The sequence below is a fragment of the Psammomys obesus genome, unplaced genomic scaffold, assembly GCF_907164565.1.
Source record: "Psammomys obesus unplaced genomic scaffold, mPsaObe1.curated_primary_1811, whole genome shotgun sequence".
Taxonomy (NCBI): Eukaryota; Metazoa; Chordata; class Mammalia; order Rodentia; family Muridae; genus Psammomys; species Psammomys obesus.
In genome coordinates this window covers 14881-38482 of record NW_026589947.1, presented here as the reverse complement: position 1 = coordinate 38482, position 23602 = coordinate 14881, and the positions used below count along the sequence as shown (strand labels likewise).

General features: G+C 39.1%; 1 protein-coding gene across 1 annotated transcript in view; it reads left to right on the top strand.

Annotated features, from left to right (window-relative positions):
- Positions 1-2178: 2178 nt before the first annotated feature.
- LOC129675504 (cytochrome P450 3A1-like) overlaps positions 2179-23602 on the top strand; it is a 35947-nt gene continuing 14523 nt past the window's right edge. The window contains exons 1-3 of the mRNA XM_055605486.1: positions 2179-2351; positions 4058-4151; positions 7136-7188. Coding sequence (XP_055461461.1) covers positions 2281-2351; positions 4058-4151; positions 7136-7188 — 218 coding nt within the window. The 5' untranslated portion in view covers positions 2179-2280. The remainder of the gene's footprint in view (positions 2352-4057; positions 4152-7135; positions 7189-23602) is intronic.

Here is a 23602-nt window from a genome sequence, read left to right as displayed (position 1 = left end):
TGGACTAGAGGCCTTGGGAGATTAGTAATAAGACTAGAGCAATGAGATAGAAATGGGGGTGCCAGAAACTTCTAGATGTGGGGAAATCTTGAGAGAGGCAAGAGGTATTAAAAAGATATTATGTTTGGCATATGCAGGAATTTGTGTTTCTTGGGTGAATTCTGCTCACTTACTCTTTCAAATGGATGAAGAAACAAGTCTAGGAATACCAGAGACCTCACCTTTCTCATTCATCATGTCACATCTTTTTTTTTTCAGATGAGAGCAAATTAAAGGAAAGCTCAGGGATGTTAAATCCTGCTGAGATACTGAAGTTCAAGGCTGATTAATTTCATAATATCTATTACACCTTGTAATTCAACAGCTATAGTTTTCATTAAAAATTAATTCTCTCTTTCTCTCTGTGTGTGGCAAGTATATATGTATATATAATGATTTCTGGTTAAATTTACTGAGTCTCTCTTGTTTCTCTCCCAAAATTGTCAGTTTCATTTCTTCCCTGCAAATCTCTTTTCCATATTCATGACTTGTATTGTGTCCTGAAGACTTGAACTCACACCATCTGTGTGACTGTGGGTTTATAACTGTCTTTTATAGTATGTGGGCTCACAAGTGGTTTCACAACTGAATACAATGCCTCCTTCTCTTCCAGAATCTGTTATTGGTCAGTGTTCAGCAGTAAGTGCTATAGCCTGTCTCTTTCTTATGACCATTGTCATGGGTGGCAGAAGTTAAGTTTGGGTGGTTTGGCATAGCAGAGGAAAGTTTTTGTAGACAGGGTCTCACATCTGCCAGATTAGTCACAAGTTCCCTATACAATTTTGGACTTTCTCTTTGAACTTCTAATTCCCCTGCCTCTACTCTATAAGCACTGAGATAATAGAAGTGTGCTATCAATGATGTAGTGATCTGAATGGTGCTATACTTTTTGTGACTGCCAGGCTGGCTGGCCCTGCACCTCCTTGCTAGTTCTCAATATACTTCTTGTTATTATTTTTTCTCACAAACATCATGGGGCTAGAGAGATGGTTCATAGGTTAAGTATGCTTGCTGTTCTTCTGAAGGACTGGTATTTTGTTCCCATAACCTATGTGGAAGTTGCATGATCTTGGGTAGTTCACAAGCACTCATAACTCCAACTCCAGGGACCCAGTGCCCTCTTTGTGCCTTCACAGGCATCTGCATACATATTCTCATAAACACACAAAAATTTTAATCAACACACCAGATTACTGACTTGCATAATTCACATGCTGGATGATTGGCTCATTTACACTGTAATTTTCAATGTTTTTAAATATGTTTCTGTATGGTTCTACAGAAGCTACACACTTGCTTTTAGAACATTTTCATCACTCAAAAAACAAAAATCAAACAAACAGAAAACCAAACCTCCCCTAACATTTACTAGCAACTGATCAGAGGGATTTATTGGCTTCATATTACCTTTCATATTAGTGTTCTGTTGTGACCCATAGCTGTCAGGAACCACTTGCAGCCTTGAGTGTCATTTGCAACATTCATAAATCATGATCTCCTACTGAACTGTGCCCAGTGACTCTTGACTCTTGCATTAGGACATAGAAGACCCAGCTACCTGTCCTAGCACCACTTGACTAGACTCTCTGAATGACCACTCTGTTGCATGGTGGTGACCAATGCTCAGAACATTCTCATAGTCTAGCAAGTGGGATGTGCAGGAAGCCCCTCACTGTGGTCTGGAAGGAAGGAAGGAGATGACTTTGCCGTTAGGGGTCCAGGTAAGGACAGACACAGACCAGACTGCCATCTTTTTCTGAGTTGAGTTTTCATAAATAATGAAGTATCTGTCAGGGGCAGACAAAGACATTCTGTAAAGATCTGTGGATGATACAACTTTGGCTTTATTTCATGTAGTCTTGGATCAAGTCTGCCTTGGTGAGAGGACATTTCACAACAATGAATTTGCTTGAAATTTTGATAGGAAGGAAAGACCTTTGGTCTCACTGATATGGCATCATTGATTATTGATGTCACACAGAATGTCAACTCAAGGGAGGTCAAAATAGGCTGTGGACAAACTTTATGAACTGTCAAGATGGACAGGATACCAAAGTCCAGATGATACAGAGCTGAGCCATCTACTGGCTAGAGCCCTGCTCCCACCCATCTGTCCAGCATATAAATCCTGTGAGCTATGCTCACTGTAGCACAATTGGGCAGAAGGGAATCCCTGCAAAGGGTAGCACACACAGAAGGAGGGAGAATACTGAGGAGGAAACTGCTGATAGAGAAGCAAAGATGGATCTACTTTCAGCTCTCTCCCTGGAAACCTGGGTCCTCCTTGCAATCAGCCTGGTGCTCCTCTACTGGTGAGTAGTTTCCAAAGTTCCTCCCCAAACCATGTCCTTGTGATTGGGGTAATACTCAGACCTATATTGTATGGAAGGTCAAAACTGGTTTCAGAAGGAGGGGCTGGAGAGACAATGACTCAGTGATTAAGAACATTGGCTGCTCTTCTAGAGGACTCGGGGTTGAATCTTAACATTCATGTGTGGCTCACATTCATCTGCGACAATTGTTCCAGAGGATCTGGCACCCTCCACTGGCAGGAGAACAAAAGTTGTTTTTTTTTTAATTTTCTTTTTAGTTACAATTTGTTAACTCTGTGCCCCAGCTGTATCCCGCTCCCTCATTCCCTCCCCCTCCCCATCTCCCTCCCTGGTCTCCTCCCTGCCCCTTTCCATGTCCACTGATAGGGGAGGACCTCCTTCCCTTTCATTTGACCCTGTTTTTTCAGGTATCTTCAAGGCTGGCTGCAAAGTCCTCCTCTGTGGCCTAACAGGACTGCTCCTCCCCTTGGGGGGAGGTCAAAGAGCCTGTCCTTGAGATCCTGTTAGAAATAATCCTTGTTCCCCTTACTTTGGAAAACTACTTGGTTACTGAGCTACCACGGGCCACATCCGAGCAGAGGTTCTAGGTTATATCCATAGGTGGTCCTTGGTTGAGTGTCAGTCTCAGAAAAGACCCTATGCCCGGATATATTTGGTACTTGTAGAGCTCCTATCCTTTCCATATCATACTAACTCCCCTTCTTTCATATGATTCCCTGCACTCTGCCATCATTTGGTTATGAGTCTTTGTGTCTGCTTTGAAACACTGCTAGGCAGAGTCTTTCATATGCCTTTTGCGGTAGACTCCTGTCATACATTCAATACACATCCCATTTGTCTTTCTAAATGAGGATTGATCATCTTTACCCATGTCCACTTACTTGATTATCTTCTTTAGGTGTGTAGATTTCATTATGTTTATCATATCTTGTAGGTCTATATAAGCGAGTATATACCAAGTTTGTCTTTAAAAGGTGAAAACAGAAGTTAAAATGAACTCTTGTAAAAACATTTAAAATTTTCATGTTTTTATTCATTGTGGTTTGGGCCAGCACATACTACAGTGTGATTATTGGTGGTTTTTTTTTTTGTGTGTGTGTGTGTGTGTGCATGTGTGTGCGTTTAAACAGAAGACAACTTTGGGAAGTTGGTTCTCTCCTATGGGTGGGTTCTGGAGATCCAACTCACATTGTCAACACTGGCAGCCAGTGTCTCTACCACAGGAGTCATCCTGAGAGGCCCAATTGAAATGACAGCTGAGCTAATTTTGCATTTTTTTTTATTTTTTGGTGGTATGGGGTATCAAGTCAGAGCCTAGGCAAGCCCTTAACTACAGAGTTATAGCCCCAGTGATACTAACTCTTAAAGTTCATGCTGATGTTATGCAGATATACTGGATAACTCTGGCTTCCCACTCAACTCCATCTTGGTGAGGTTTGATGATAAGGCTTACATCTGGTATGGCCTAATTGGCTTTTTCATTAACCCTAGATCCACCAGAACTCAGTAGACATGGAAAAGAATGGTGTGATGCCATGCATAGAGTATCCATCACCATTCCCTAAGCTCTCTGGGAACTGTGCGGTGCAGCCATGTTATTAATTTGTTTTCTTGTTTTGGTCATGGTCCTGTTTGTGTCTCTCTTCTGAGTGTGTGGTCACAAGGCTCTCTGTTTCACCTTATAGGTTTGGGACACATACACATGGAGTTTTTAAGAAACAGGGAATTCCTGGACCAAAACCTCTGCCTTTTTTAGGAACTGTGCTGAATTACTACAAGGTGAGTATTGACTGAACATTCCATGTGTCTTCTCCTGATGGCTAATAATGACTCATCTCTAGTAAGTGTTCCTTGGGAGGAAACTCAGAGACATCAGTCTCATACTGTGTGTTTTTGTGGTTCTAGAGATTTTCCATGTGTTCCATGGGTCTCTTTTGCCACCTTAAAACTTAATAATGAGTGTGTTATGTGAGTGTGTGTGTGTGTTTATGTGTGATTTTTATAGTGTGTGTACAGCATCTTAGTCTTAGGGATGGAACTCAAGTTATCAGTGTTGGTGTCAAGTGGCTTCTCATTTGGAGCCATCTCACTGGTTCTATTGTCAGTTTATTGAACCTCAAATTCACATTAGTGTGAAGTGTGTAGGCTTAGATTCTTCAATAAACCTATGTTTTTAGTGTTCTTCATTGCTTCTACCTCCCTTCCACCCACTGACTGGGAGAAAAGAAGGTTATTAGTAAAGAGGGGTTATAGACCTTTTTAGTAGTAGTTCCTTGGGGTGAGTCTACTGTTTGTTGTCTGAATAGCTGTAGTCCAGTCCACAGGTCAACAACACCAACCAACATGATTCAGAAGATGGGGACAAGTCAGTGAAAGAATCAAGCCTTGGTTGGATTGCTCTAAGAATTTCTCTGGAATACTTCTCTTTGAAGTCATGTGTCAAAGCACAAAGATCAGCACAGCCATGTTGATGCCAAAATTATTGTTGCACTGTCCATGAGCTGCTATATAACTTCTCTACTCAGAGTCTACCCACGGAAGTTTTCAGCTGTCCAATGTCATGCCCCTCCAAATGGGATAGGACTCAGAAGATGGAGAAAACAGGAAACAGGACAGGAGCATACCACAAAGGGACTCTGAAAGACTCTATCCAGCAGGATATTAAAGCAGATGCTGCAGCTCATAGCCAAACTTTGGGCAGAGTGGAGGAAATTTTATGAAAAAAGGGGGAGACAGAAAGACCTGGAGCTGACAGGAGCTCCACAAAGATAGCAACAGAACCAAAAATTCTGAGTCTGAGGGTATTTTCTGAGACTGATACTCCAACCAAGGACCATGCATGGAAATAACCTAGAACCCCTGCACAAATGTAGCCCATGGCAGCTCAATCTCTAAGTGGGTTTTCTAGTAATAGAAAGAGCAGCTGTCTCTGACATGAACTCAATGGCTGATTCACTGATCACATACCCCTGATGGAGGAGTAGCTTTACCAGGCCACAGAGGAAGACAATGTAGCCAGTCCTGATGAGACCTGATAGGTTAGGGTAAGATGGAAGGGGAGGGGGACTGTCCCTATCAGTGGACTTGGGGAGCATGTGGGAGGATTAAAGGGGGGAGGGCAGGATTGGGAATGTGTGAGGAAGAGAACCACAGCTGGGACACAAACAAAATAAATTTTAATTAATTAAAAATTAAAATCAAAGTCAAGCCCCTCGCACAAGCATGAGACAGCTTCTAGCAAAATATCACACGACACATCTGAGTCTTGAAAAACAAAAACTTTGAAACTTCTACATCAGAAGTGCCTAGATCTCCAGCTCATTCAGTCTTGATAGTCAGGACATGATATTCTCACTGTGTGAGCTAACAGGGAAGAGTTTGTTTCTTACCCAGTATAGATTCTGCGAAGGCACTGTTGTACTTATTTGGAGCAAATCTTGAAGGGGTTTCCAACTTCTCAAACATTGATATGTATGCACTAGATAAAAATTCTCCTTGTTGTACCAGGGTTATGAGCAACACTTCTTTTTTATGCTGAATATTTCTGAAGCACCCACTTATCATAGGCCCACATACATACGTTAGGGGGAGTTTTCATATACTTGAGATCTCTGTGTAATTATTGAAGCCCTGGAGTTATTTTTATGGTTCTTGCCCTAACATTTATTATTCATGGTATGTTTGGGTTCTTCTTGATAACCAGAGTAACTAGAATATTTTGTTTCACTCTTTTTCTTTAGTCACTGGACTTATGGGTAATGATTGCTACAATTAGTGAGAAGACTTTTTGTGTAGTTGTGTTTATCTGTGTAGGTTTGTGCACATGAGTGTAGTGCAGTGTAGACAGAAGAGGGAGCTGGAGTCCCTGGATCCTGAGTGAGAGAAGGGTGTGAGATGCTGGATATGTGTGCTAGGAACATGGACCCTCTGCAAGAGCAGCCAGTGGTCTTAAGTGCTGAGCCACATCTCCAGCCTCAATGACAAAATTTTAAATTTTGTTTTGTTTTTGCAGTGCTGAGAATGAGACCCAGGACTTTATGCATACTAGTCAAAGTACTTTACAACTCAAATTGAGCTACCACTGTTTTTCTTCCTTTGAAGGCAGCATCTTAGGCACAAGTCTTAGTTGCAAATATATGAGACAGGATGGTGGATGCCAATTGGTTCAGATACTTAACTATAAAATGCAATTTTTATTTTCTTCTGTCTCTTTCCCACCAGGGAAAGTTTGATTTAATAACATTACCAAAAAAAGTAGGTAATTAAAGTGTAATGCACTGTGTAGGCTTTCAGTCTAAGTGGATCATTTGTGACAAACCTGGCCCATAGTCAGTGCCCCAGACAGACATTCCAAGCTCTCATCCAGAGGGTGAGTGGCAAATCTTGTGCTCTTCTTGATTCAGGTTTCTTCCTAAGGTTTTAGGCTTACCTTGCACATTCTTTAAACAATTTCATCATCATCATCACCATCATTATTTGTGTGTGCCTGTGTGTTGTATGTATTTGGTGTCTGTGTACATGTTTTTTATTAATGAGTGTGCATGCAGAGGCTACAGGAAACTGTCAGGGGTCTTGCTGTATCGCTCTGCCTTTTCCAACTGAGAAATCTTGCTGGTGATACCTCAAACATCTCTGAAAAAGAAATTTTCTCTGTCAGAGACTATAAATCTAATTTCAATGGATCTGAGGATTTTTGTGCTCTGGCTGCAGAAGGGTCACTGCATACAGGACAGTAATGGATTTCATGTTATTTGTCTTTCCAGGGTTTATGGAAATTTGATGTTGAGTGCCATAAAAAGTATGGAAAAATATGGGGGTGAGTATTCTGGAGAGTTGCATTGAGTCAACACTTTTTAGGGGAAGGCCCCCCACTTGTGCAAGAACAATGCCAACCCAGAACTGTGGTAATGTACCTCTCTATTGTGAAGGTGATTTCACACATCACTAAGTGCTGCTGTTCACAGGTTTAATTAATTAACTTGAGATCATTGCACATTGTGGCTTTATGACAGGCTTTGGTGTTTTATCCAGTGTCCTAAATTCATTTTTTTTCTCTTCCTAAACTTCCCTTTCATGATGTGAAATGCATTGTGCCAGGTTCCTCTAATGTGCTCTCACAAATGTGTGATACCATCTTCTTGCCACACCCACTCACTTCTCTTTAGAATCCCACACTTCTTCACATCATTGTTGACTTAACATGTCCTTTGTGAGCAGGGACAGGATGACACAGCTAAGGCTGTGTAAATGTTTTATGCTTAGCATATAAAAAATTTGCACATGTAGAGAATTTGTTGTTGTGATTGTTTATATTTTATTTCAAGCCATGGGCACATTTCCCCCTTGGCTTGAAATAAGGAACATGTGACATGGGGTATATATGTAGATCAGATGACAACTGTAAAAGTTATTTCTGTTCATTCAGGTGATTGAACACAGTCCATCAGGCTTGGTACAATTGCTTTTATTTGTTTCCCTATATCATCAGCTCCAGATAAGATTTTTATGACTGTACATCTTTGTGTCCTGTCAAATTAAACTGAATTTTGAGAGACAATGCACTTAAAAAGCACAGCATTCTTCCTCAAATATGTGTCTGTAACAGTTCTTTCTGCAAAATGGCTGAGTCAGCAGCAGCATCTGTTCCCTGTCATTGACACTGGTGGTCTGGTGAGAGCCTTGGAGCAAGTGTCAGCATTACGAGATACAAACAAGTAGAAGGAGGCTCTGGCTCTCCCTGCTCTTCATCTCTTCTTTTCCATTCTTAGGAAGCACAGGCCTGAAAAGAGGGGACTGCTGGGTTGATACAGTCCATAAAAACCATTTCATTCAATGCCAACAGCAGGCTTTGCTTTCATTCCAATGCAAAAGTATTGCTTGTCAGCAATTGATAGTGATTTCTCAAGTTTTCACTGACTTAATATCTTATTCTATCTACCTCTATCTATCTATCTATCTATCTATCTATCTATCTATCTATCTATCTATCTATCTACCTACTTACCCACCTATTCATCTATTTGTTAAACATTGTCTGTTGTGGGCTGGTCTGGTGCTATATATTCAAAGGCTGATTTCAGTGCCTTGAGAGCTGGTTATTTCCCTTCCATGGGCATTGTTATAATGCTGAACTCTTATAACTGTGTGATGTGAAGGAATGTTCCCCAATAATCCCTGGCTTGCTGATTAAATGTCCTATGTCTGGGCAGGGCAGAAGGAAGTAGGTGTAGCTTAGGTTCTCTGGCTTTGGGGACAGACAGGATTTTGAGTAGAAAGACAGGTTCCAGAAGAGGGGGAGTAAGAAAGCTGAGAGTCATTATGGCTTAACATGGGAGAAGCACATGCTGGCATGGATGGAGAAAATGATACAGATGTGCAAGTATTTATGGAATTATAGATGAGAGGTAGCCTGGTATGGGCTTAAAAGTAAAGGTAACTTAAAAGGTTACTATCTGCTTTGCTCCAGGTTATATAAGACTGTTCTAAAATCTGTCAGTTGTCTGTGTCTTAAACTGATTGTGATGCTGTAATAATTGTAGGGCTAATAATAAACATTATTAGACCATACCCTTAAATTAATCACAACAAGTGTCTCTACGTGTCACCTTGACTATACAGGAACTCACTATGTAGACCAGGCTGGCCTTGAACTCAGAGATTTACCATATTCTGCCTTTCAAGTGCTGGTATTAGAGACATGTGCCACCATGCCTGGCCCTAATGTCGTTTGGATATCAAACATTTGGCTTACTTTAAAAAGTAGTTCTGTGTGTCTCTGTGTGTACCAGTGAATTTAATTAGACTTACAGAATCATAAGTGAGTGAGAGGTTATTTACCTGACCATGAGCAACTCACCAGTGGTTTATCACTGAAGAAGAAACCTTTCTCTCCCAGAAGCTATATTCTTTTCTTTTAATTTTAATTTTACTCTTTTATATTAATTACAGCTTATTCACTTTGTAAAGCAGCTGTAGGCCCCTCCCAATCCTGCCATCCCTTCCTCATCAACTCCCATGCTCCTTTTCAAGTCCATTGATAGTGGACATCCTCCTCCCCTTCCATCTGACCCTAGCTTATAAGTTCTCATCAGGACTGGCTGTATTATCTTCATCTGTGATCTGGTAAGCCTGCTCCCCCAATTAGGGGGAGGTGATCAAAGAGCCAGCCACTGGGTTCATGTCAGAGACAGTCCCTATTCCCCTTACTAGGGAACCCACTTGGTTACTGTGCTGCCATGGGCTACATCTGTGCAGGGGTTCTAGGTTATCTCCATGCATGGTCCTTGGTTAGAGTATCAGTCTTAGAAAAGAACCCTGGGACCAGATTCTTTGGTTCTGTTGCTCTCTTTGTAGATCTTCTATCCCCTTCAGGTCTTTCTATCTCCTCCTTTCTTAAGTTTCTCTGCACTCTGTGCAAAGTTTGAGCATTGAGCATCTGCTTTGGTAGGTATCCTGCTGGGTAGTATTTCAGAGTCCCTGTGTGGTAGGCTCCTGTCATGTTTCCTGTTTTTCCCTCTTCTGATGTCCATCCAGTTTGCCTTTCTGAGAGAGGATTGATCATCTTACCCAGGGTCCTCCTTCTTTCTTAGCTTCTTTAGTTATAAAAATTTTAGTATGTTTATCCTATATTATATGTCTAATTAGCCAGTTATATGTGAGTATATACTATTGTGATATATTAATATTTACTATTGATATATCTTTTAGTAAAGCTGTGGTTAGTCCTAAACAGCTTTATAACCAAATCACCACACAGAGACTAGGATTTATTTAATTAACTTAGAACACAATGCTGGGCAACAGTTTTTCCATCCAAAACCTCCAAGCCTGCATAATTTCCTACCATTAAGATTCACCCATTATACTTGTTTTAGTGACATCTTAGGTCTGGTTCATTTCTCTATGTGGTTCCAAGACCTCTCCTCCAGACTCTCCTCCTCTACTCCCTCCTACTTCCTTCCTCTTCCCCTGTTTTTGGACAAGGATGTCCCACCCTATCCTCTCCATTGCTCAGCAATGTGGCTGGTTGTTTTAATTGAAAATTTAGAGAACAAATGGTGGCATAATTACACAAACCTGAGACATATGATGCTTAGAACAGGCATCACAATGCAATGTCCAGATTGAAACCAGATCGTGGGAGAGAGAAATCAGCATTTTAATGAACAAGGTTAAGGTGTATTCATTCCAAAAGAACATTATATCAACATTTCCCCCTTTAAGTCAAATAAAAGTCTCCTTTTCTTTCAAAACAATAATAATTATGAAATTATGAAAACTATTAGGCAAAATCTACATGTGCAATGTCCAGTCAATGAGTATTTAGCAATTTAGGAGAAAGTATCTGATTATACTATCTATCTTGACAAATTTATTCTATACCTAAATTAAATTTTATCGTTATTGATTTTACTATATTAAAACATTTTCTTAAATTCTAAACAACTTAAGCTTAATTGTGGAACTATGAGTATTTGGTCTTCAACCCCATCAGAGACTTGAGAAGGAATAGAATTAGTTCCTGGAGTAAAGAGGAAGTGCATGTCAGCAGCTACCAAAAAAAGACTGCCTGAACAGTCACCCATAACTCTCTGTAATGTTGGAGCATCATCTTCAGCCTTCTGGCTCAGAATATTTGACAGACATATGTGAAGCAGGAACTATTTAGGACTTGCTTACCCTGTCTTGGCAGAGTTTGTCAGTCAACTTGTCCTTCACATAAATTTGTCCATTTTTGGCAGAATCTGTCTGTCATGAAGTGAGGGTATTCTCTTTACTTGAGTGGCTCATTTGCCATGTTTGAAGCCATCACCATATGGAGGTTCTTTGATGCTCATCATCTTCTTTGAGGTTGGAGGGGTGCTATCAGGAGATGACCTGTCTCACTGTCAAAGAATCTTTAAAATAATAAAGACATTTTTAAATGCCATATTCTGTAGTTCTTTGAATTTTTTGAAGACTACCTATCTTTATGTAATCAATCTGTCTATGAAATCATATCTGTCTGTTAAAACTAGTATGTATACTACTGTATAAATTATTGTCTGACATGACTATGAGTTGATTAAGTACGAATTAACTTGTATTACCTAATACCCTAACCAGTTTTAATAACAGTTTAAAAGTATTGCAGGTAACCTTGAATTTGTATCAGTATATTAAAGCTTATACCAATGTATCAAAAATAGATTTATTTTGCATCAATATTCAAAATTCTATACCAGAGTTAAAATTAACCTCATATGAGAATAACAAATAAAACCCTAAGTTGAGTAGATTCGATAATGTACCTTTTGTCTTATTCCCATAAGATATCTCTGTATACTCCTTTCTTTCTTTTCAACCCCCTTTTTTCCTTATCTAAGAAATAAAGATAGAGAAAAGAAAAATGGAAAGAGAGAAATCCCTGAGCATAACCTTGTTTCACTCTGAATAAGACCATTAATAATTTATAAACATCTCCCAATGACAATAAAAATCCATAGCCATAGAAAACATACCCAATCCCAATACCAAAGACATACCCAATACCAAAAACATACATAATCCCCCTTAAGGAAAATTGGATGTCATTCTTGTGGATTTCTTCTAGCTGATATTTTGGAAATGCAGAAATCCCTAAAGGGAACCCAAAGAAAATTGGGAAAATTGGTTAATTAAGCAAGCAACAACATTTGTGGTCCAGTCTTTGAATGTTGAGAAATTTCAGGCTTAATAAAAGTCCTGTTTGGAACAGTTTAAATTCTGGACCAAATAAGATTCGTAGCTTTTTTCAAAGCTCTCTTGTGAGCAGGCTTTTATGAGAAGTAGCAATTGAAGCAGTTGAGGCAGGAACAAGCAGAATGCTGGAACATGCAAGATGCTGGAACAGATGTGTCAGTGTTTCAGCATGCTGGAAGGAGGATGCTCTCAGGTTTGATTCAAAATCTCCAGTGTCTGGTCCTTTTGTTCTGCAAACATATAATTTCTCACAAGCATTATATAGTTCTAAAATTATAAATTAGTTTTGAAGGAACCCATAATTTTTCTTCTTCTGTATGAATATACCCCAAAACTCTTCCCCAGTGTAACACATTCCCTCTCCATTGTGAAGTTAGGGTATCTTTGAAATAATATAGGTTGAAAACTTTTTTTTTTCTATAACCCAGTGTGTCTCTGCAGCTGTTGTTTGTTGTTAACTAACATTTAAGAAATTTAAGGTCAATAAAGCACTATGTAATCTATCTCTGGGTTTTTTTTTAAACTCCCCTCTCTGTTAAGCCTGTCCCTGAAAGTACAATTGGATCTTTCAATGACTGCTTGACCAGTAGGATTGTGAGGTATAACTGTTACATGTTTTATCTTATAATGTGTAAAAAAATCTTTCCATTTTATTAGAGACATACGCTATATCATTATCAGTCTTAATTTGTTTAGGGATACCCATAATTGCCTTCACTTCTAATAAATGCATAATAACTGAATCAGTCTTTTCAGAGCTTAAGGTTGTTGCCCATTGAAACCCTGAATATGTGTCTATAGTATGGTGCACATATTTTAGTTTACCAAACTCTGTAAAATAAAGCATGTCCATTCGCCAAATTTCATTTCTTTGGTTACCTTTAGGGTTAATTCCTGCAGGTAGTGGAGTTTGGCTCTATAAAGAACAAGAGGGACATTTCCTCACAATTTCTGTGGCTTGTTTCCAAGTGATAGAAAACTCTCTTTTTAAACCTTTGCTGTTAACATGATGTTTTTTTAAAGAAATTCTGAGGCCTCTAACATGCTTCCTATCAATAGTTATCAATGTCATCATTGTCTTTTGCTAGAGTGCCTGGTAGACCTATATGAGATCTGATATATGTTATATACAATACATTATTTATATTTCTGATTACTTATTGTAATTGAAGAAACAATGAAGTTAAAGTCCAAATTATCAGCAGTTTCTATATGCAGAACAACTCATTAAGCATATTGAGAGTCAGTGACTATATTTCAAGAGATTCTTGAAAATTGGATAACACCAAGAGAATTGCATATAATTCTGACTTTTGAACTGAATCATAGGGACTCTCCACCACTTTACTGAGATTTTCTGACTTATGAACTTTTTATCTATCTATCTATCTATCTATTTATTTATTTATTTATTTATTAGCATGCATATAAAATTGGAGTTTCTTTTATTATACTAGTGAGAATTGGAATCCAATTGGTTCTTTTTATAAACTGAAGTCACTTGCTTTTTGAGTATCTGTTGTTGATTTCTCGCAAAAACTCACAGCAAGATCTTTTTCAATATTCATTGTCTTCCCACAATGACACAATCTCAGCACTGGTAAAGGGAACCACAATTTCAGCTGGATATATTCCAGTCAATCAATGAAGTGTCATTTTTCTTTTTAGGATCAATTCAGAAACCTCTTCTATACAGGTTTTGAATTTTTTATTTTGTTTGTGTGCCAAAAATATCTATTGTAAGACACAGTCCTCCCTCTGCATAGGAATTCCTGTGGGTGAATGAGTGGAAGTCAAGATAACTGAAATATGGGCCCTCTTTGGATCAATATGGCCTATATATGCATCTTGTAATTTCCTTTTTGCCAGAGCCAATTCCTTTTCAGCTTCAGTTGATAACATTCTTGGACTATGTAAGTCCTTGTCACCTTATAAGGTTTGAACTAAGTTACTTAGCCCTTGAGTATCTAAACCAATGGTAGGCCATAGCCAGTTAATATCTCCCAGCAATTTTTTGAAAATCATTAAGAGTTCTTTTGGGTTCTTTTAATTTGCACTTTTAGAGGTCGGATATACTGTAGACTTATTTTGTATCCTAGGTAATTAATAGAATCTCCTCTTTGTAATCTGTAATCCCCAACAAGGCAAAGTTCTATTTATTTCATCAAAATATTTTCTAATGTTTTCATATCTGAATCAGCTAATAAGATATCATCCATATAGTGGTAAATTACATATTGGGGCAATTGCTTACAATTTATCTCCAATGGCCATTGTACAAAATATTGGCACAAGGTAGGACTGTTCAACATACCCTGTGGTAAGACCCTCCAGTGATATCTCTTTATTGGACAGCTTCTATTCAAAGTGGGTACTGAGAAAGCAAACCTTTCCCTATCATATTCATGTAAAGGAACTCTGAAAAAGCAATCCTTTAAATCAATCACTCTAATAGGCCACTCCTTAGGTAACAAGGAAAGCAATGGGATTCCGGATTGTAATGATCCCATTGGCTGAATAATTTTGTTAATTGCTCTGAGATCTGTTGACATCCTCCATTCGCCATATTTCTTTTCAATGACAAATACACGAGCATTCCAAGGGCTGTTGGACTCCTCTATATGTTGAGACTCCAGTTGCTCCAGGACTATCTGTTCTAGTGTCAATAATTTTACTTTATTCATAGATCATTGTTCAATCCAAATAGGTTGGTAGGCCAACCACTTTAGTGGTAAGGCTGTGGAAGTTTTATTAGCAGTGCCTTTCCTGCATGAAGTTGAAAAGAATGCCTCTGCTGTATTTTGTTTATGGATAGCCTGGACAGTCTGTAACTGTTTTTTATGACATATAAAAATAATTTTTACTTCTTTATCAGGAGTATTACCTGCTTTTTGGCTTGTCTCTGAAATTGAGGTGATGCTAATCTGGGTTTTCCATTGTGGTAACAGATCTTTTCCCCGTAAGTTTTTTTGCTATCTCAGCAACGTATGGCCTTAATTTTCCTGTTTGACCTTTTTGTCTTGTACATATAAGCCATCTGACACTTTGTTTTACTTTAGACAAAGTTTCAACTCCTTAGGATTGGATATCCACCTCTTGAAGTGGCCAATTTGGGGCCAGGATTTAGAAGTGATAATTGTGACATCAGCCCCAGTATCCACCATGCCTTCAATTTCAATATTATTTAAAATTATATTTAACTTTGGCCTTTGATCATTTATAGAGGTTTGCCAATATATTTGTTTTTTTGTTCCCTTCCTGGTTTTTTGATTTATCTATAGAACCTGCTCTGGCCTCACTGTCTAAGTTTTTAATGTTTATTTCCAGAGCAGTGGTACTTAACTTTCATGTGGAGGAGTATCCCTGTCTTGTTTTGGGGCCTATGAGAGGCCCCCTTGAGCATTTTTTGATAAAGGATTACCCCATTTATCTGTGATTGTGCTACATTCACTAATCCAATGTCGACCCTTGCCAAATCTTCTGCATATTCTAGGAAGCATAGGCTCCCTTTTTTGAATAATTTTGGTTTTTCCTGGTAATTTCCTTTGTAGCAACCTTGCCCATCACAATTAAGACATTTCCTAAGGTCTTTAGGGGTAACTTCTATCAAGGCCAATTTGGGTGAATGAGGTCTGATGTCAATTGTATGTCTAAACCATTCATCTATTGGTGCAGATCTTACTCTTAAGGGATTTATTGCCTCTTTGCATTCAGAATTAGCATTTTCAAAAGCTAAAGATTCCATTAGTGCTTTTCTAGCTAGTGGATGTGATATACTTCTATCCACAGCTGAAGTCAATCTTTGAAAAAGTTAGTGAATGTTTCACTTGGACCTTGGATTACCTGGGAGAATGGAACAAGCCTTTTTCCTGATTCCTCAACCTTGTCCCAGGCATTTAAGGCTGCTAGGTGACATAATGCTAAGGTTTCTTCATTATATATAGCTTGTATCTCTGTGTCAGCATAAAGCCATCACCAAGTAGCTGTTCCTTAGAAACACCAGCACCTCTGGCTTTATTTTTGTATGTGATCTCTCTAGCCTCTTCTCTCGCCCCATGATAGCCATTATAAATATGGCCCAGGTTCTACTATTGCCTTTGTCCTATCCTCTCAGTCCTTTGGGATTACTCTACTTTTGATTGACCAGGAAGTCAGCATTTGTTTTACAAATGGTGAATGCATTCCAAAATCAGTGACACTTTCTTTAAATTTCCTCAGATTTAGCACTTCCACAGGACACCATTAAGCTTCATGATAATCCTGTTGATGACCATCATCTGTTGATATCTACTGTATACTGACTGGATAAGCTAACATTTGTTTTCTTTATTTTTGTCTCTTGCTTCTGCCTGAGTATTTTCTTTACTTAGCATTCTAAACTCTTCTCTTAAAGCCTGCACCCATATTTCACACCCACCTCTCTGTTGTTTGTTTTGTTCAATAATCTCTTGAATCTCTTGTTTTATGCTTTGCTTCCAACTTTTAATTTTTTCTTTATATTGTTCTAGTTGTTCTTTGTGTTGTTTCAGTATCTTTTCTAAAACCTCTGCCCTATGTTCCTGTTGTTTATTCTGTTCTGTAAGTTTTTTATTGCTTGTTTTATGACCTGTTTTCAACCTTCCTTTTTTTCTTTATATTGTTCTAATATCTTTTCTAAAACCTTTGCCTTGAGAAGACATAAAAGGCTAATCCAATGATTAAAGTTAAATTGAGGGCTATGAATGTAACCATAGTCATAATTTCTAAATTTTCCTTTATTTATGTCTTAAAACCATAAAGAGATTACCAGCCAATCTCTAAGAAGTCTCTTTTATTGTTTCTTCCATCCTGTTAGACTGTAGTGGCAGCCAGTTTTGTTATATTAAGTCTCAGGTCTGCCCACAGTAGGCTGCCTTTTGTTCCAGGGCCTGTCTCTTAAAGAGACAGTAATTGACCTGGGAGTTTTTAGGTTTTAAGTTTACATTATGTCACTGGGAGCTTATTCCCCCTACCAAATTATAAAGTATGATTTAAAAGATGTGGATACTTAGAGTAGTTGGGCACCATTTTGTTGTGGTATATTAATATTTACTATTGATATATCTTGTAGTAAAGCTGTGGTTACCCTAAACAGCTGTATAACCAAATCACCACAGAGAGATTATGATTTATTTAAGTAACCTAGAACACAATGCTGGGCAATAATCACTGCATCCTAAATCCCCAAGCTTGCATAATTTCCTACCATTCAGATTCACCCATTATACTTACTTCCAGTGATATCTTAGGTCTGGTTCATTTCTTCACGTGATTCCTGGACTCTCCTCCCTCCTACTTCTTTCCTCTTCCCACATTTTTGGGCAAGATGTCCCACCCTATCCTCTCCATTGCTCAGCATTGGGGCTGGTCGTTTTAACTGACAATTTACAGAACAAATAGTGGCATGTTTACACAGACTTGAGACAGGTGATGTACAGAATAAGCATCATAATGCAATGTCTGGTTTGAAAAGATAGTAGGGGAGAGAAGTCAGCATTTGAATAAAGAAGATAAGGTGTATACATTCCAAAAGGACAGTATAACAAAAATATACCATTTCAGTCTTTCTGTTTCTAGTTTACCTCACTCAGGATGATCTTTTCTAGATCTCACCATTTGCCTGCACATCTCATGATTTCCTTGCTTTTAATTTCTGAGTAATATTCCATTTTGTCAACGTACCACAATTTCTGTGTCCATTCCTTAGTTGAGGGGCATTTGGGTTGTTTCCAGATTCTAGCTATTACAAATAAAGCTGTTACAAACATGGTTGAGCAAATGTTCTTGTTGTGTACTTGAGCATCTTTTGAATGGAGTGGTATAGCTGGATCTTGATGCAGCATGATTCCTAACTGTCTGAGAAAGCACCAGATTGATTTTGAAAGTGGTTGTATAAGTTTACATTCCCACCATCAGTGGAGAAGTGTTCTCCTTTCTCCACATCCTCTATAGCATGTGTTATCAATTGAGTATTTTATCTAAGAAATTCTGATGTGTGTAAGGTGAAATTTCAGGGTCATCTTGATATGCATTTCCTTGATGACTAAGGACATTGAGCATTTATTTAAGTATTTATCTGCCATTCTATATTTCTTCATAGAGAATTCTCTGTTTAGCTCTGTACCCCATTTTTTAATTGGATTACTTCACTTGTTGCTGTTTAACTTCTTGAGTTCTTTATATATTCTGGATATTAGTCCTCTTTCAGATATAGCATTGTTGAAGATCCTTTCCCAGTGTATAAGCTGCCGTTTTGTTCTGAAGATAGTGTTCTTTGTTTTACAGAAACTTTTCAGCTTCATGAGGTCAACTATTTTCTTTTTGATTTTTTTTATTATATTGATTTATTTGTCAGAGAGAAGCATATGTGCTTTGGCACACATGTAAGGTCAGACAGCAACTTGTGGCAGTCAGTTCCCTCATTCCACCATGTAGATCCCAGGGATTGAGCTGATATAATCAGGTGCTTTTACCACTAGGCCATTTGCTTTCACTTTTGAGAAACTGGCTATGTGTACATCCTCAGGCTGGTCAGGACTTTAAACTTCCTGATAGAGTGCTGACAGTGAAATCATGCACAGGCTTTGATGAGTAATCACAGCTGCAGTGAATTCAAGAGTACAGAAGTCAGCATTTGGCTGCTCTCCTATCTACTTCCTTGCTCTCATGTTCTTTCTGCCCTGTCTTCCAAACGTTATCTGACCCTTGGAGAAGCATTTATAGGTGCTTCATTAATTTCTTTCTTTACTTTGTAATTAATTTATTTTTTTTCTTTTTACATCCCAAGTACAGCCTCTCCCTTCCCACCTCCCGGTCCCACTCTTCCTCCTTCCCCCATTTCCCTCACCTACTCATCAGTAAGGAGTGCCCCCTACCAACCCACTCCAGCACATCAAATTTCATAAGGACTGAGTGCATCCTCTTATCGTGTTGAAGAAGCCCCACCAAACATAAGCAATCAAAAAGCAGGCAACACAGTCCTTGTCAAAGACAGCCTTTGCTCCCCTTATTAGGAAACCCATATGAGGCCTTGGCTACATTTGTCTAGGGTGCCTAGGTCCAGTCCATGCATGATCCTTAGTGCTTCAGTCTCTGCAGGACTCTCTGGTCCCTGGTTAGTTGTTCCTGTTGGTCATCTTGTGGAGCTCCTGTCTCCTCCAGCCACTTCTATCCCTCCCCCCCAACACACACACTTTTCCACAAGACTCCCTATGCTTTACCCAGTGTTTGGCTCTGAGTCTCAGCATCTGTTTTGATTTGCTGCTGGCTGGAAGCTCTCAGAATACAGCTATGCTAGGCTCCTGTCTGCCAGCACAGCAGAGTATCATTAATAGTGGCAAGAATTGGTTCTCTCTCTGCCGTGGTTCTCAGGTTGGGGCAGATATTCTCTTTCAATTCCCTCAATCTCTGCTCTGTCTTTATCCTTGTGCATCTTGTAGGTAGAGTAAATTTTGAGTTGACATTTTTTCATGTTGTTTGGTATTCCCTTCCCTTTACAAGGAGTCCTATTTAGTTAGAGTGTCCTCTTCAGTCACCATGACCACTGCTACTAGTCATCTCAGCTAGAGTCACCCCATATTCTTCCAGAGGACTACCTTATCATAGGTCTCCAGCTTGTCAGAGATGCCCATTCACAGTTTCTCTTCCCTCTGTCCTTTTACCTCTACTCTCCCAAAGTCTGATCTCCATCTTCATTTCTCTCCATGCTCTTTCCTACCTTGATCCCTTTCTTCAACCACTTCTGCTATCAATTATATTTCCCCTTCTGAGTATGATTAAAGCACCCTCCTTTGGGTCTTCTTTGTTTTTATCTCCTTTAGGTCTGTGAATTTTGGTATGGCTTTCTTGTATTTATGGCTAATATCCACTTATTGTTAAGTACACACCACGAGTATCTATCTGCTTCTCAGTTACTTCACTCAGGAAGTAACTTTTCAAGTTTGACTTCAAATTTCACGATGTTTTCTTTTTTCTTTATTAATTACACTTTATTCACTTTGTATCCCCCTGTGGTTCTCTCCCTCCTCCTGTCCCAATCCCTCCCTTCCTCCACCCTCTGCATGTATGCCCCTCCCCAAGTGCACTGATAGGGGAGGACAACTTTTCCTTCCTTCTGACCCTAGTCAATTAGGTCTCATCAGGAGTGGATGCGTTGTCTTCTTCTGTGGCCTGGTAATGCTGCTTCCCCCTCAGGGGGAGGTAATTAAAGAGCAGGCCAATCACTTCATGTCAGAGACAGTCCCTGTTCTTATTATAATAGAACCCACTTGGATACTGAACTGCCATGGGCCACATCTGTGCAGGGCTCTTAGGTTATCTCCATGCATAGTCCTTGGTTGGATTATCAGTCTCAAGAAAGACCCCTGTGCTCAGACTTTTTGGTTCTGTTGCTCTCTTTGTGGAGTTCCTGTCTCTCCAGATTTTACTGTTTCCCACTTCTTTCCTAAGATTCCCTGCATTCTGACCAAAGGTTGTCCATAAGTCTCAACATCTACATTGATAGTCTGCAGGGCAGAGCTTTTCAGAGGTCCTCTGTGTCAGGCTCCTGATTTGTTCTCTCTTTTCTTATTCTTCTGACGTCGAGCCTCTTTGCCTTTCTGGATAGGAATTGAGCATTTTAGCAAGAGTCCTCCCTCTTGATTAGTTTCTTTAGGTGTACAGATTTTAGTAGGTTTATCCTATATTATATGTCTATATGAGTGAGTATATACTGCATGCATCTTTCTGCTTCTGGGATAGCTCACTCAGGATTATCTTTTATAGATCCAACCATTTACCTGCAAATTTCATGATTTCCTTGTTTTTTTATTGCTGAGTAATATTCCATTGTGTAGATATACCACAATTTGAGCATCCATTCCTCCACTGAGGGGCATCTGGGCTGTTTCCAGCTTCTGGCTATTACAAATAAAGCTGTTAAAATATGGTTGAGCAAATGTTCTTATTGTGTACTTGAGAATATTTTGGATATATGTCTAGGAGTGGTATAGCTGGATCTTGAGGAAGCACTATTCCTAGTTGTCTGAGAAAGCACCATATTGCTTTCCAGAGTGGTTGTACAAGTTTACATTCCCACCAGCAGTAGAGGAGGGTTCCCTTTTCTCCACAATCTCTCCAGCATGTGTTGTCTTTTGGGTTTTTGATCTTAGACATTCTGATGGGTGTAAGGTGAAATCTTAGGGTCATTTTGATTTGCATTTCCACGATGGCTAATGAGGTTAAGCATTTCTATAAGTGTTTCTCTGCCATTCAATATTCCTTTGCAGAGAATTCTCTGTTTAGCTCTGTAAACCATTTTTTAATTGGATTACTTGAATTTTTGCTGTGTAACTTCTTTAGTTCTTTATATATGCTGGATATTAGCTCTCTGTCAGATAAAGGGTTGGTGAAGATACTTTCCCAATCTGTACACTCTCATTTTGTTCTGAGGACAGTGTCCTTTGCTTTACAGAAGCTTTTCAGTTTCACAAGGTCGCATTTATTGGTTGTTGCTCTTAGAGCCTGTGCTGTTGGTGTTCTGTTCAGGAAGTTATCTCCTGTACCAATGAGTTCAAGGGTATTCCCTACTTTTTATTCTAAGCGGTTTAGTGTGTCTGGCACATATCTGAACATAGCAAAGGGGATATAAAGTAAGCCTATAGCCAACATCAAACTCAATGGAGAGAAACTTAAATCATTCCCACTGAAATCAGGGACAAGGCAAGGCTGACCACTCTCTCCATATCTCTTCAACATTGTTCTTGAAGTCCTAGCTAGAGCAATAAAACAATTGAAGGAGATCAAGGGGATACAAATTGGAAAGGAAGAAGTCAAATTATCACTGTTTGCAGATGACATAATAGTATACCTGAGTGACCCCAAAAATTCTACCAGGGAACTCATACAGCTGATTAACACCTTCAGCAAAGTGGCTGGATACAAAATTAACTCAAAAAAATCCTGTATACAAAAGACAAAAGGGCCAAGAAAGAAATTAGGGAAACAACACCCTTCACAATAGCCACAAAGGACATAAAGTACCTTGGTGAGAACCTAACTAAGCAAGTCAAAGACTTTTATGTAAAAAAATTTCCAGTCTCTGAAGAAAGAATTAGAAGACGATATCAGAAGATGGAAAGATCTCCCATGCTCATGGCTTGGCAGGATTAATATAGTAAAAATGGCCATCTTACCAAAAGCAATCTACAGATTCAATGCAATTCCCATCAAATTACCAACACAATTCTTTACAGACCTTGAAAGAAAAATTCTCACCTTCATATGGAACAACAAGAAACCCAGAATTGCTAAAACAATTCTCTACAGTAAAAGATCTTTAGGAGGTATCTCCATCCCTGATCTCAAGCTGTACTATAGAGCAACAATACTAAAAACTGCATGGTACTGGCATAGAAACAGACTGGTGGATCAATAGAATTGAATAGAAGACCCTAACATAAATCCACACACTTATGGACGTGTGATTTTTGAGAAAGATGCCAAATCCATTCAATCGAAAAAAGACAGCATCTTCAACAAATGGTGCTGGTCTAACTGGATGTCTACATGTAGAAAAATGCAAATAAATCTATACTTATCACCCTGCACAAAACTAAAGTCCAAGTGGATCAAAGACCTTAACATAAAACCAGACACACTAAACCGCCCTTGTTTTGAATAGCTGAGCAGTATCCCATCGTGTAAATATATAAAGTTTCTTCATCTATTCTTCAGTTGAGAGGTCTCTCGGTTGTTTCCAGATTCTGGCTATTATGAATAAAACTGCTATGAACATGGTTGAGCAAATGTCCTTGTGGTATACTTGAGCATCTTTTAGATATGTGCCCAGGAGTGGTGCAGCTAGGTCTTGAGGTAGAGCTATTCCTGATTTTTTTCAGAAGCCTACAGATTGCTTTCCAAATCTGTAGAAGTTTACATTTCCATCAGAAATGGAGAAGGGCTCTCCTTGTTCCACATTCTTTTTTTTTCACATAACATTTCTATATGTTTTTTTTAATTTTTTTAAATTTTTTATTAATTACACTTTATTCATTTTGTATCCCCCCATAAGCCCTTCCTTCCTCCCCTCCCAATCTCACCCTCCCTCCCCTTTCTGCATGCATGCCACTCCCCAAGTCCACTGATAGGGGAGGTTCTCCTCTCCTTTCTGATCTTAGTCTATCAGTCCTCTACTGTGGCCTGGTAAGGCTGCTCCCTCCTCAGGGGGAGGTGATCAACGAGCAGGCCAATCAGATTATGTCAGAGGCAGTCCCTCTTCCCATTACCATGTAACCCACTTGGACACTGAGCTGCCATGGGCTACATCTGTGCAGGGGTTCTAGGTTATCTCCACGAATAGTCCTTGGTTGGAGTATGAGTCTCTAGGAAGTTCCCTGTGTTCAAATTATCTTGTTCTGTTGCTCTCCTTGTGGAGTTTCTGTCCCCTCCAGCTCTTACTATTTCCCACTTCTTACATAAAATATATGTTTTTTGTTTTTAAAAACCAACATACT